We start from the raw sequence: 15,167 nt of genomic DNA, 5'->3' as shown, positions 1-15,167 counted from the left end.
ACTGCTCAAGGATTGACACATACCTGGGGGGAAGGAAGAGTGCTGAGAGCTGGAAGCTGATCAAAGGTCTAAGAAGGGACATGAAACGGGACATTATATCTCCGATAACAATCTCACAGCTTGACGAACATTTTAGTAAATTATTGACGGAAGGACGACCAGAGTTTCAAACGGGGAATGCTGAAAATATAGTCGAGGATCACTCAATGGAAATTCGAGTTGAGGAGGTGGTCAAAGCAATCAGGGAATTGATGAATGGAAGAGCTCCTGGGCCAGGAAACATTCCAGCCGAGTTAATTAAATGTGGGACTGGCAAGTTGGTTAACCATCTCAGGGATTTGCTGCAGAAGTGCATTGATGGTGATGACATCCCGAAAGAATGGAAAGAGGCCTGGATAACAGCGTCGCACAAAAAAGGAAGGAAGGATGACTGTGGGAACTACAGAGGGTTAGCGGTAACAGGAACGATAAGTAAAATTTATGGAAAAGTGTTGAAAGCGAAGATCGAAGAAGAGTGGACCCCGTTCGAGGCGGAGGAGCAAGCAGGGTTTAGGGCTGGTCGGTCTACCGCTGATCATCTGTTCTGTGTTACCCAGTTAACCGAAAAGAAGAGAATTGTTGGCCAGGAGCTTCATTTAGTGTTTTTGGATATTGAAAAGGCTTATGATAGTATTCCTCTTGTGAAACTTTGGGAAGTCCTAGAAGAAACTGGTTTTAGTAAGGGACTTATTGGGGCAGTCAAGCAGTTTTATCGGGGGGCTTTTGCTAGAATTAAGTGCCAAGGAAGGCTTTCAGACGGTTTTTTTGTCACCAAGGGGCTTAAGCAGGGATGTTGTCTGTCACCGACGCTGTTTAAGATATATCTAGAGCACGTTCTGAAGGAATGGAAAAGAAAGTGTGCCGGCATGGGCGTCCCTCTGAATGACCAAGAAACACTGTTCACGCTATGCTTTGCTGACGACCAGGTAGTCATAAGTCAAGATCACGATGACGCAGAGTATATGACCCGGAAGTTGGTGGAGGAGTACCGCAAATGGGGTCTCGAGGTTAGTGTCCGTAAGACAAAAAAGATGTCAGTCGGAGGTGCTCAGCAAAGCATAGTCCTGGAGGATGGTCAACATATAGAAAGTTGCGAACAATACAAGTACCTGGGGGTGAAGCTGACTTCGGATGGGAAGCTGGATCAGGCCATTCGGGACCGTAATCTTCTAGGAAGGAAAGCCATCGCCATGCTTAATGGGATCCTTTGGGACCAAAGGATTTCCAAAGACAACAAGAAGAGAATTTACAACTCGGTTGTCAAGCCTATTATCACCTATGGCAGTGAAGTGTGGCAGTTGAAGAAGCGGACCCAAGAAATGCTCAAGGCGACCGAGATGGATTTCTGGCGACGATCGGCTGGAATCTCGAGGAGAGAACGTGTCAGGAATGAACGTGTCCGAGAGATAATGGGCGTTGAGAAGACGATTGTGCACGATATCATGACCAAGCAGTTGGTATGGTATGGGCATGTGCAGCGAATGGCTGATACCAGGTTGCCGAAGAAGGTGTTGGAGTGGGTCCCCCCAGGTAGGCGACGGAGAGGGCGTCCAGCCAAACGGTGGGTAGAGGGTATCCGTGAAGAGATGGAGAGATGCCAGCTTCCGGAGGATCTCTACCATGACAGATTCCTGTGGAGAATAGGCGTCGCAGAGCGCCCAAGCGCGCCGTAAAAGCGGCTCATACATACATACTTTAGGTAAAATTGCGAACTAAATTATCTGAAAAATTGTGAGGGAAATGTTCATAAGTTCACTAGGGAATTCGTGCTTTCTTGAAGAAAATTTGGCACCGCCTGACGGCTCATACGGCGTTCCTCCTTGGCACGGCTGCATTTCGACGGTGAAACTACCAAACCACGTATCTCGTCTGCGGTGTTTAAAAATCTACGCTCGCACTTCATTTTTTTGAAGTAGACCAAATCAATATCATTCCTTGAAATTTTCACAGAATTTTCTTCGCACGAAGAGGAAAAATCACAGACATTTTCAAGATTGGACGTTAAGTAGTTTTTCATTCAAAAAATAAAGAATGACAGGAAATCTGCGACGTCGCAAACCGAGATACGTGGTTTGGTAGTTTCACCGTCGATTTGCAGAGACCATTTGGACCGAGTTTAACAGAAAGGAACCAAGCCACATCAGCGATTGCCAAGTTTAACTGGGCAATTAATTTTTTTACGAGAGAACGGTTGTTCGGATTTCTTTGAAAATTTTAAGGAATTCGCTTCGCATCTCGAAGAATTTTCACTAAAATTTGCACGAAAATCCACACAACCGTTTTCATGTAAAAAATTAAATTGCCCAATTAAATTTGGCAATAGCTGATGTGGCTTGGTTCCTTTCTGTTTAACGCGGTCCATTTAATTAGCCCGACACCTCATTCTTCATCCACGATCTGAGTCAGTCTTTGCGTCTGGGCGTGCAAGCGGGAGAACGGAAGCAGTCCTCATTCCTTTCCTTTGTTTCGGCACTCGTCATGACGTTGCTTCTCGGACGTAAGGGATTACCTCGATTTCAGCATGAGCCCCAGAAAGCATAGATTTATACGTAAAACAGGGCTCACGCGGAAATTAAGCTACGTCCTTACGTCGGAGGGATGATGACTAGAGCACGACTCACATAATCCGCCCGAAAATTTTTCGCAAATCCAGCAGCAGCCACTAATTGCCCGCTTTTTCCGCGAACGCCGCTCAGCAAAATGGGCTAATACAAGAGGTCGGACACAGTGGCGCGGCGTGCTTTGCAATATATCGATTTTTGTGCCCTTTAAACCTATGGAAAAGGATCGGTAAACAGGGTGTTCGCAGCGAACACCTTAATAATCGATTCTTTACCATAGGTTTAAATGTCTAACAATCGATGTATCGCAATTTACGCCACGCCTTTGGTCGGACATAAAATTTTTAGCTGAAATTTGAAATTTCGATGTTAATTTCGTCACAGATTCAATTTCAAGGGGTGTTTCTGAAAGAAAAATTTCACTGAAAAACCAATGAAACCACATCTAAAGTGTTATGTTTCATATTGCCAAAAATATCGGCTTTCAAAGTTTCCAGATTTTGTCTGGCTCCCTTTTTTGACTCGATCCGCTGTGCGCCGCGCCGTGCCAATCACTGCAGCGCCTGCTCTGCCGTGTTAAGGAAGAATCCCGTATGTGCCTGCAGACGATGCCAAATTTCCTTCGATGAAATGTGAATTTTAAGGAAAATCTGTGTTTGTTTTTTACGAATTTTTCAGGAAATTTTATCTGGAATCAGATTGAAATAACTTGAAAATTTCAAGAGAAAATATTCATAACTCTCCTCCCGAATGAACATTTTATCGGATGTAATTTGGCATCTCTCGTAAGTTCATACGGCGTTTTTGCTAAGAGCGGCAGCCTGGATGCTGATCCGCGCTGCCGTGCTAAAGAAAACCCCGTATGAGCCTCCAGGTGTTGCCAAGTTTCCTCCGATAAAAACCGAATCTGCTGGGAATATTCTAAATATTATTTTCCAAAAGTTTCAGACAATTTTGTTCGCAATTTAATCTAAAATATCTAAAAATTTCAGGGGAAAATATTAAATTAATGTTGTCAAAAATACATGTTTTATCACGGGAAATTTGGCAACTCTCGAACTTTCATACGGCGTTCTTCCTTAGCACGACAGCGCGGCCGACCGACCAAGCAAAGGTCCCTGGCACAGTCGCACCCGTTTACACCAGCGGACTGATTATTGAAATTGATAGACAAAGCAATAGACAAAGAAGACATAGAGAGTAAGAAGCGATCCTATTGGTGGAAACGGGTGGCTCTTATAGACTAAGGGAGAAAATGATGGACTAATTATCGGGTCTCTCGTGGGTTGCCGTTAGTTAGTCTATCACCCACGTCCTTTGTCCATTGCAACCACCCGCTCCCACCAATAGGATCCCTCCAAATCCCTTTTCTCTTCTTTGTCTATAGCTTTGTCTATCAATTTCAAAAATCGACCCGCAGGGGAAAATAACGCAAAAAAGCACTCAATATTTGGCTTTAATAACCTAATTGAGATTTTTACCTCGCAAAGAACCCTTTACAAAGGCCAAAAATCAGCACTTTTCAAGTTTGGGATTCGTTAGTTTCTATTGAACTTTATCGGGATCAAACTGACTCATTTGTGACGTCACTTTGGACTGATTTTAGTGTTGACGTCATGACCGACTGATTCAGCTGTGACGTCACATATCTCTGCTTGAGTTGTGACGGTGCTCCGGCCACATATCTCGGAATGACTGAGCTAGAGCGACTTCGTACACAGTTTGAATCTCGGCGCACCAACATGAAATATCCATTAAGACAGACATACAGTGTTCTCATCGTTTAGGAAATCAAAATAAAAATAAATTTTTCTAACCGTCGCGGACACTTGCAATATTGAGCTCATGGAAATTCTTATTTTAGTTTATTTTCTTCGGAAAATACACCAATGCGCTCCCCCGCATGTCAGACCTGGACCAAAAACCATGTAATAAGCATTAATCATGGATCGAGAATTACGAAAATGCATGCCATTCGGATTCATTTTTAGTGCATGTTTGTTTATATATCTATGTATCAGTGCATATGAATTTTGAAATTTGATGGTGATTTGATCATTTCAATTCAATCAATAATTGATGACAGTGCTCTCAAATTCGTTAAAAATTTGATGAAAATTGTACTTAAAATAGTTTTTTTGTCACAGCAACAGGCAAAATGGAGGTATTTCTGCCAAACATATCTATGTACAAAATGACTTGAGCCCTATTATGTATAAATACTTATGAGTCTCAGGGCTCATGTCTTCATGCACATAGTTTCGATTGGCAGAAATACGTCCAAATGTTATGACCCGCGACTCCGCATGACCATTTTTTGATACTTTAATGACAATTTTATTGATACACCGAGAAAAAAGAGCCTTTGCTCTTACAATGCTCTGTATGGTTCCCAGGTCAAAGGTTTACTGCATTTCATCACATGAAATATTTTCCGAAAAACCTGAGCTCAGAATTTTTTTTTATTTCATATATTTTCACACAATTTGGCATAGGTCGCGGACCGTTGACTGGCGCAGCGCTCTGAGTCGTAAACTGAGATGCTGATCCTGGATGCCCGATCTGAGCACGCGAACTATCAAAAGTTGTATCGCTCCTGTATACAAGCGGCCGGTTGTAGCTCACGCATAATTATCACTTTGGTATTTCCTAGTTATGCTGATAGCCCCTTGTAAAAATTATCTCCCACGAGGCAGGTCGCTGCCACGAGTGCCACCGGGGGGGGGGGGGGGGGGGTGCCCGGGAAGCCGTTTACTAGACATGGTTGCAACGATTATGCAGCTTCGCCTTTTACAAGTGACCTTCATACAGCCTTGGCGGATATGAACATTTCTCTCTTAACAATGAGAGTATGAGTAGCAAGTGCGCTGAGCATTTTGGTTGACATAGGGCATAATTTAGAATAAGAGCGGGTACTCGCGTTGCCAAAAATGGACTCGTCCAGATCGTTCAAAATTACCCGTGTTTCAATGGGAAATGCCGCACAATGGATCGAGTCAATAGAAGAGGTCGGACAAAATGTGTAAACTTTAAACGCTTATAACCCCGTTTATACAAAACTTTGGGGTCCTGAAAATGGTTTCATTGGTTTTCTCGTGAAATTTTCTTGCAGAAGCACCCTAGAACTTTAAAATGTGACGAAATTAACATCAAAATTTGCATTTTTTGTCAAAAATTTCATGTCCGACCTCTCTAATTGACTCGACCCACTGTGTGCCGTCGCTGTTTGTCTGCTTTTCCTCGAATTTTAGTCAATAATTTAAAGTTTTATTGATTTAATCAGCATTTTGATGCTCTAATCTTTGGATTTTTAAAGTTCTGGCGACAGTATGCTGGTAGGTTTTCAAGAAATTTACCTCTAAATCTAAAATCCGATAAAATCTCTCCAATGCCTCGCTCATGGCGTGTTTTCGTGGGCTTAAAATCGCGTGACCAATCAGAAAATGAACTATCCCTCTCCACTGCTCTCTTATACGGAGAGATGCTCCCTTAGAAGGAGTGGAAAGGAAAGACGCTTATATTTGATACTTATTCATGGAAAAATTTACCTTTGCAGATAAGCTGTTTTACAATTTTGACAATCTTCATGGAAAGCCCCCCAGACCCCTCTTGCGTCCCTCCCTCCGCTCAAGGTGTCTGGATCCGCCCATCAGTGGCGCGGCGTGCATTGCGATTTATCGATTGATCTGCCATTTAACCCCATGGAAAAGAATCGATCCACACGGTGTCCGCAACGAACACCTTCATAATCGATTCTTTACCACAGCTTCAAATGGAAAAATATCGAAAATCGATTATTCACGCCTCGCCACTGCCGTCCATGTATGATTCCATCTTGATATTTTTGGAACTCCCGCCGAACCGTATGGAGCCTCCTGTATGTATCCGAGCTTTTCAATGAACGGTTCAAGCTCTCCGAGCAAGGTCTTTGCAAACACCGAGATGCAACGAGAGGGGTCTCTAACGAGCAAAATGTTGCAACGGTCGCGGTCGCCGCGAACAGCTGTGAGAGACGCATTTTACAACTCGAACCGGCGCACAGTGGATCGAGTCCATAGGAGAGGTCGGACAAAATTTGGATACTTTAATCGCTTAAAACTCCGTTTATACAACACTTTGAAGTTCTTAAAGTGGCTTCATTGGTTTTCTCGTAAAATTTTCTTCAAAAAGCACCCCTTTAAAGTGAAAACGTGGTGATATAAACATAAAATTTTGCAGTTTTATTCAAAAATTCCGTGTCCGACCTCTCTAATTGACTCGATCCACTGTGCGGCGCGCGGTGCGGCGCTGACCTCCAAGGCCCCCCCGGCAAGGACTCCTATTCTACCGTCCTGAGGAAGAACGCCGTATAAACATTCTAGGGTTGCCAAATTTCACCGGATTAAACATGTATTTTTGTGGAAAGGTTCATTTATTTATCATTGAACTATGCATGTATTTTAGATTAAATATTGAACAAAATAATCTGAAAAATTTGAGAAAAAATATTCACAATTTTCCCAATAAATTCACTTTTCATCGAGAGAGATATGACAACGTCTGGAAGCTCATACGACGGTTTCCCTTAGCATAGCAGTATTCTATCTAGCACGATTTTAGCACAGTTATTTGTCCATTTATCCTCCTAATCGATCCGTCGGGCGTTAAGCTCTGCCCTGGCGACTCCAGTCCCTCGCTACTTTCTATCCGCTCCAGAGGCGAGAATTGAATCATTGATAGCTCCCCGTTCGAAGCTGTGGTAGAGAATCGATTATCAAGGTGATATCGATAATCGATACTTTCCCATAGGTTGGAATGGCAGATCGTTCAGTCGTCGAAAAGAACGACGCGCCACTGACCCGCGCAAAGTACTGCCCAGCTTACTCGCACACTTTTCAGCTGCGTCCGCGCGCACGTAGATGGTCGAGGACCCAACTTTTACGACTCGATTGACTCTTAATCTGCCGTGCTAAGGAAAAACGCCGTATGAACTTTAAGACGCTGCCAAATTTCCTTTGATAAAAGTCGAATTTATTGTGAAAGTTGTTAATATTTTTCTTCCAATTTTGCAGGTAATTTTGTTCAACATTCGATCTAAAATATCTGAAAAGAGGGTTATTCAAAATCGGCGATTTTACCCTACGCTTGGATTTTGCCCGGAGTTGGATATGTTGTTCCCTATCACAAGACACGCCTTTTTCCGGCATTGGCAAGTTCACCCGAAATTTTTCCCGCGCGCTACAGCGTTGCCAAGTTGAAAACAGGCAAATTCCGTAAGTGGCATCAAAATTGAGCTATGAAGTTGCGGTTTTAACGAAAATTCTCTAAAAATTACGCACTTTTAGGATATGACCATGTTTTTAATGTCGCATTAATTTTAACATGCATCATTGCCAAATTTCCGATTTTTAAATTCGACAAATGCTACATATTCGCAAATACCCAAAAAAGCTATCTTCAAATTTGAATAAAAAGTTGTTTAATCGATAGTTCGTTCGATTCCGCATCCATCGATATATTATAGCTCGCTGGGAAACTTTTGGTTCGCGAGATATCATCATTTTTGTGAACAGCTTTGTGGAGCGACGACGCTTTTTGAGTCCGGGCGGATAGAAATTTTAGCCTCCAAAAACACCGGGTAGCATTAATTCCATGGTTTCCTATGTAATTTTTGGCGCTGAATCCGAATTTGACCATTTCATAAAAAAATTGTCACCAAGATGTTGCCAAATTTGGCAAAAATTGCTTAAAATCGGCCTTTTTGGCGGATTGTAGCCTGTGACTTGCCAGGGGTTGATCAGACGACAAAATTGGTTATTTCCACAGTTAAAACTCGTTAAACTATCTACAAGCTGAGTCAAATTCTTTCTGCTCACGGTAAAATTAAACGCGCGACAAGCAGCAAACTGAAAAAAAGACACCAAAATTGGCGCTTTTTGCGGTTTTTGTCGTAAGTTTCTTGTTTTCCGATTAAGAGAATGTTTCTTAGGAAAATCCTAATTACGCCGAGTGTAACGACAAACTATTGTATTGTTACATATATAGATAAAGAGCCGCTTTAACAGCGGTCTCTCGGGCCCCGCGACGCCTAACCGCCATAGTCCCTTGTCCACCCACAGGTCCTCAGTAATTTAGAGCGCCCTTGTTCCTTTTTAAGCCCCTTATTGTCCTTTCCTGGGCGTCTCCTTCAGTTTGGTGTCGTTACTTTTTTCTATTAAACTCCATTATCTCAGAATTATAAAATAAAATTGTATTCTAAATATAGGGTAATGAATAATAACGGTCAAATACCGCCAAAATTCAACGATTTGTACGTAATTTTGGCAATATTGCAATGCGTCTTGTCTTGTTTTAATGAAGTCTGTCTGAGGAGTACATTTTATTCATTAATTTTTAACAGAAAATTTTCCATTATTGTTTCAAAATGTGGTTTATTGACACGATTCGATAAAACTCACTATTTTATGAATTTTTCCTCTCTGAACTAAATACCCTAGTTATTAGTATATATCTAAGTTGAAAATTAAATTATTCTACAGAAGTGTATTATTTTGCAAGAGAGATACATTTATAAAATTTAAAAATAAGAGGTGAACAAAGAATATAGGACAATAATATCGAAAAAACCAGCGAAAATTAAAGTATTTTGTTTAAGCTTGGCAACATTGGACTATGTTCGATCTTATTTTATTGTTCAATTTTATTAAATTCTGCTCATGTTGTTCATTAGTATAGTCAAGAAACATTCTCTTAATCGGAAAACAAGAAACTTACGACAAAAACCGCAAAAAGCGCCAATTTTGGTGTCTTTTTTTCAGTTTGCTGCTTGTCGCGCGTTTAATTTTACCGTGAGCAGAAAGAATTTGACTCAGCTTGTAGATAGTTTAACGAGTTTTAACTGTGGAAATAACCAATTTTGTCGTCTGATCAACCCCTGGCAAGTCACAGGCTACAATCCGCCAAAAAGGCCGATTTTAAGCAATTTTTGCCAAATTTGGCAACATCTTGGTGACAATTTTTTTATGAAATGGTCAAATTCGGATTCAGCGCCAAAAATTACATAGGAAACCATGGAATTAATGCTACCCGGTGTTTTTGGAGGCTAAAATTTCTATCCGCCCGGACTCAAAAAGCGTCGTCGCTCCACAAAGCTGTTCACAAAAATGATGATATCTCGCGAACCAAAAGTTTCCCAGCGAGCTATAATATATCGATGGATGCGGAATCGAACGAACTATCGATTAAACAACTTTTTATTCAAATTTGAAGATAGCTTTTTTGGGTATTTGCGAATATGTAGCATTTGTCGAATTTAAAAATCGGAAATTTGGCAATGATGCATGTTAAAATTAATGCGACATTAAAAACATGGTCATATCCTAAAAGTGCGTAATTTTTAGAGAATTTTCGTTAAAACCGCAACTTCATAGCTCAATTTTGATGCCACTTACGGAATTTGCCTGTTTTCAACTTGGCAACGCTGTAGCGCGCGGGAAAAATTTCGGGTGAACTTGCCAATGCCGGAAAAAGGCGTGTCTTGTGATAGGGAACAACATATCCAACTCCGGGCAAAATCCAAGCGTAGGGTAAAATCGCCGATTTTGAATAACCCTCTTTCAATAAAAAACACCCATAACTTTCTTTTAAAATACATATTTAATCGGGGTAAATTTGGCAACATTCGAATGTTCATACGGCGTTTTTCCTTAGCACGGCAGTAATGCCCAGTGGCAGATACAGAGCGAAGCCTAGCCTAAAGGAGGCACTTGAAAAATTGACTCTCTTGTCGGGGGATATCTTTTCGGACTGTCGGATGTCTGTGGGGGCAATTTCTTGGGAAATTTCGAAAAATTATGATCAAGATCCCTTTGATCAAAATTATGCGCGGCAGTGCACCTCGATGAACTCTTAAGTAGGGACCAAGATTTTTGTTGGCTGGGGCCAAGATATTTACAGCCACCGGGAATTAGGTCCCAGATTCTGATATTCTCAGTTTCAGCCAAATCTCTGGAGGTGCGAGTATTTTTCCTATGAAATGGTGCTGAATGTGCTACTATAAAGTTGCTGTTGCTAAGGACCTACCGTCAGCTCTGTCTAAACTTCGATATTTCTCCTACCGCTAACTCTAAATTACAACCAAACGGGCAAAAGCAAAAAACACGTTTTTCTTAAAATGCTCGCAGTATATTATAATTCCCACCTACTTTTCTAGTTGAAGTTACCGTGTTATATTTGTGGAAATGATTCTTTTATAGTCCTGGTAATGATGCAACATTTTGACCGGGGCCGACCTTGCGTCCTGCGTTGTTTTAAAGTCGTGCCAACTTATCGCAAACAATTGGTGCCCCCTTTCCCCAACGCATATTTATCATTTTATTAAAGAAAAAAACCAGTTGTTCTGACAATTTGATCCTCTAAAAAAAATCTCGCTCAGATGTGAAAAAAAAAAAAAAAAAACATTTTTTCGGTGTAATATTTTCAATTTGCTCTCCAAGTTCTCACTACTCCGGCGAATACAGGGAGATCGAAAAATCTCGTACCAACAGCATCCAACGTCACCCCTATAACTTTAGAAAAAATTAAAATGTAGGCTTGAAATTTTTTGAATACTCTTAGGTCAAAGAAAGCGACTTTCGAAGGCCTCAACAAATTTAAAGGGACAATCCCTAAAAGAGGCAAAAACCCTAGGAGATGCGAGAATTTTAGATCACCCTGTGTTTTGGTTCACCGAGCAGAGTAACGTGAGCCTGAGCGGACGACCGGCAAATAATCCTCGAAGGAATTTACTTTCTCTTTCCCTTTTTTCATTTCATCGATTAATCAAAACCAAGTTTCGCGTCTCGCGATGGATCAGATTCTTTTTCCCCTTATAATTGCCTCCTGTAAAAAACAATGATGTAAATAAAGCATATGCAAATATTTTCAAACCCAAAGATCGCGATTGCATTCCAACTTGGAACTTTGATGTGGAGATAAGACTTCGCACAATGGATCGGGTCAATAGGAGAGGTCGGACAAATTTTGGAAACTTTAAACGCATATAACTATCCGTTTATATACACAACTTTAAGGTTCTCCGTTGGTTGGAGTGGCTCCATTGGTTTTTCCGTGAAATTTGCTACTAGCAGCACCCCTTTACGTTTAAAATGTGACGAAATGAACATCAAAATTTGCAGTTTTAGTCAAAAATTTGATGTCCGACCTTTCTGATTGACTCGATCCATTGTGCGTCGTCTCCCGGACGAAGGAACATAACACTATTCTTAGTTTTCTCAAATGACTCACTCAATTAATTTACTTTACAAAAATGTTCCTGTGCACTTTTTTTCCAACATTTTCTGATTTTTGAATGAAATTTGAGGAAAAAACAGTGAAATTTCAATGCCCTAAATTTTTCTGATCAATATGCAATTTGCGAGAGGAACTTTGGCAACATTAAAATGGAGCAGTGGCAAGGCGTGAATGATCGATCGTCGATATCTTCCCATTTGAAGCCATGATGTAAATCGATTATGAAGGTGCTCGTTGCGAACACCCTGTTTCCGATCCTTTTCCATAGGTTTAAATGGCAGATCAATCGATTTATCGCAAAACACGCCACGCCACTGAAATTAAGTTACATGAAATTATTCACAAAAATTGTAAAATTCTACATTCATCTCGTCACAATTTTAATTAAGGGGTGCTTTTTACAGAAAATCTTACGAGAAAACCAATGAAACTACTTTTAAAGTATCAAAATTTTATGTTTATGAAGATACGCTTGCAAAGATTTTAAAACGTGTCCGACCTCTCCCATTCACTCGATCCACTGTGCGGCGTTCTCGATTAGCTTTCCACTCCTAAAAACATGCAGAATTTTCCGTTTTTGGTTCGTTATAGTTCAAGTATTCATGTCCAGAGAATGGCAGGAGACAGGTTGCCGAAGAAGGTCCTTGACTGGGTTCCTCCTGGGAGAAGACGCAGAGGGCGCCCAATGAAAGGTTGGAGGGACGGGATTGAAGCAGAAATGTTGAGGTGCTCAATCCCCCAAGATTTGTGGTTTGAAAGAGAGCAGTGGAGGTTAGGAGTCGTAGAGCGCGAGGGAGTGCTGTAAAGCGACTTGTATGTATGTATAGTTCAAGTATGCTCTCCACTACACTCAAGAGCGATGAGGAAAGATGGAGGACGTACGGGTTTTTAAAAGTGATTGATATCTAGATGATTTTGCACGCAGCTTTTTCAAAATTAACTGTGCAAAAACACTGATTTCCTCTACTCCATTTCCAGAGAGCCATACCCGAAATATTTATATTTAGAACCCAAGTATTTAGAGGTTATAAAATAATATGTTCTCTACAAGTCGAAGATCTGAACAGAGCTGACCCATTTAAAATTAGAACAAATTATCGAGGCGCAAAGAAATATTTTGACACTGACAAACGACGCATGAAATCGAAGGAACTCGTATTCGACGAAAATCAAAGGAGAAGCTTAACTCCGCGGAATTTAAATATAAATTAACTTTTCGTCGTGAAGACCACCTATCTGTATTGACATTTGAACATTGAAAGCGGCGAAATCGAATTATCAGCGGTTATTCCCCCGTTTGTCTCAGAAATCGAAGTCGGTCGAAATCCGTCGCTCGGCGAGGTACAAAGGAAGAGTGTTATTTCATGCGAAAAATCGAGACAAAAAAATCAATGAGCAAAACACCAGTCCGCCCGGCTCTCTGTAATTCGATACGAAAAAGCTTCGGTAAATACGGTGGGAAACAGTGGCGTGGCGTGAACAATCGATTATCGATATTTCCCTCATTTGAAGCCACAGTAAAGAATCGATCATTAAGGTATAACCCTGTTTATCGATTCTTTTCCATAGGTTTAAACGGCAGATCGATCGATGAATCGCAAAGCACGCCAAGCCACTGGTGGGAAAGACCGGGTTACGACAAATATTTCCCTCCTTTCAGAAGGGCCGAATATTGGCGTGTTCGCACATTTCCCTTGTCGCTTTTCGCGGGGAAAATATGAAACCAGAAGTGACAGCCAGCCCAGGCTAACCTTTTGTTTTTTTCCCAGACAGTTTGTCCCCTCAGAAGCAGACGCTTCGCGTGTGCCACATTGCATATCCATTTGCATTTTATCAAGCCTATTTTTAATTGCACCACGTTTTTCACCCAGGAACTTTTATTTGGACGTATTTCTGTCAAACGGAACTATGTGCATAATGACGTGAGCCCTGTTATGCATGTATTCTTATGGGTCTCGGGCTCATGTCTTAAGGCACATAGTTCCGTTTGACAGAAATACGTCCATTTCTGCTTTATTTTAGAAGCGACTTATCAGGGACTTGGAGAACGAGGCGCATATGTGCAGTTTTTGAAAAAAATTTAGATACTACTGGTTCTAAGTAAAACTAGTTTTAATGCACATTCTGTGAGAAATTCACTCCCAAATTCCAATATTTAAGCATCATAAAGTCAGTTTGAACTTTCTTTCCGCCATGAGGATACATATAACTTTGAAACCTCAAACACTTATTTCTCGGAATAGCAAAAATTACACCTAAGCACCTTGTCCTCCAAACCTCTTATATAAGCCATTAGTTTCCTCGAGTAGATAGGTGCTTTTATGGATAAGCCAGAAATAATACACAGAAAAAAATATTTGAATTCTTGTGTTATTACTAGGTAATAACACACGAGACAATTCAGATGTAATGTTCATTTAGGAACAGATTGCCGATTGCCTTGAATTTAGTATCTGTGGGAAACAATGGGAAACTCGGAAAACCCCAGAGTCAACTGAGGGCTTAAGGTTATTTTGTGTCTCTCTCCGATATACTCCCTGAACTTTTGAATTACTTATTTTTATGAGTGTAGTTACTTATTGCGAAAGGCAATCCATTTGGCTATTCATCTATTTACGGATTCCTCATTGTGACATAGCTAGCTGTCTAAAAAAGAGACATCTTTTAATACTCCTCAAAAGACGCACAAAGTATATCGCAGTGGTAGTCGAGTATGACGAGTTTTATTCCAATCATTTCCACGCTATTTAGAAAGTGGCCTTATTAATAATCGAATTCAATGCATATTTTGTTGTCTGTTTTCCGCTTTTTAATTTTCTACTTTTGTATCTTTTTTACAGAATGGATTTGTTCAGTGTCAAAAAGATCCCTGCCCGGGTCAAGAGGGCTGTCACATGCTACTGGGGGAGACTACCACTAACTGCTCATCGTGCTTCAAGTGCAAAGGTAATTGAATTTTCTTCGCGTTATTGGACCTCATGAAGGTACTTTCAAAGGTTCAGAATGAGATACCCCCATGTATGTATGACCAAACAAAACTACGTCTGTAGGATTTGCATGTTTTATAGATATTATGTATTTAATTTATATTTACTTCGAAGCTCTTTTTATGATGAATACGTTCAGACAATTGTAAAAAACGTGATCACTCCATGCACTTCCGTAAGCTAATCAGTGGCATGGCGTGCTTCACGATATATCGATTGATCTGCCATTTAAACCTATGGAAAAGGATCGATAAACAGGGTGTTCGCAACGAACACCCTAATGATCGATTCTTTACCATAGCTTTAAATG

At 40.8% G+C, this 15,167-nt stretch overlaps 1 protein-coding gene across 2 annotated transcripts in view; it reads left to right on the top strand.

The window, feature by feature from the left end:
* Positions 1-15,167, top strand: part of cv-2 (crosveinless 2-secreting protein) — a 201,161-nt gene that overhangs the window by 137,525 nt on the left and 48,469 nt on the right. For both annotated transcript variants that reach the window (XM_019055954.2, XM_072295931.1), the window contains exon 4: positions 14,711-14,816. In XM_019055954.2, the coding sequence (XP_018911499.2) occupies positions 14,711-14,816 (106 nt within the window). The remainder of the gene's footprint in view (positions 1-14,710; positions 14,817-15,167) is intronic.

This window comes from Bemisia tabaci, chromosome 1 (genome assembly GCF_918797505.1).
Source record: "Bemisia tabaci chromosome 1, PGI_BMITA_v3".
Taxonomy (NCBI): Eukaryota; Metazoa; Arthropoda; class Insecta; order Hemiptera; family Aleyrodidae; genus Bemisia; species Bemisia tabaci.
This window is presented reverse-complemented; position numbering and strand designations above follow the sequence as displayed.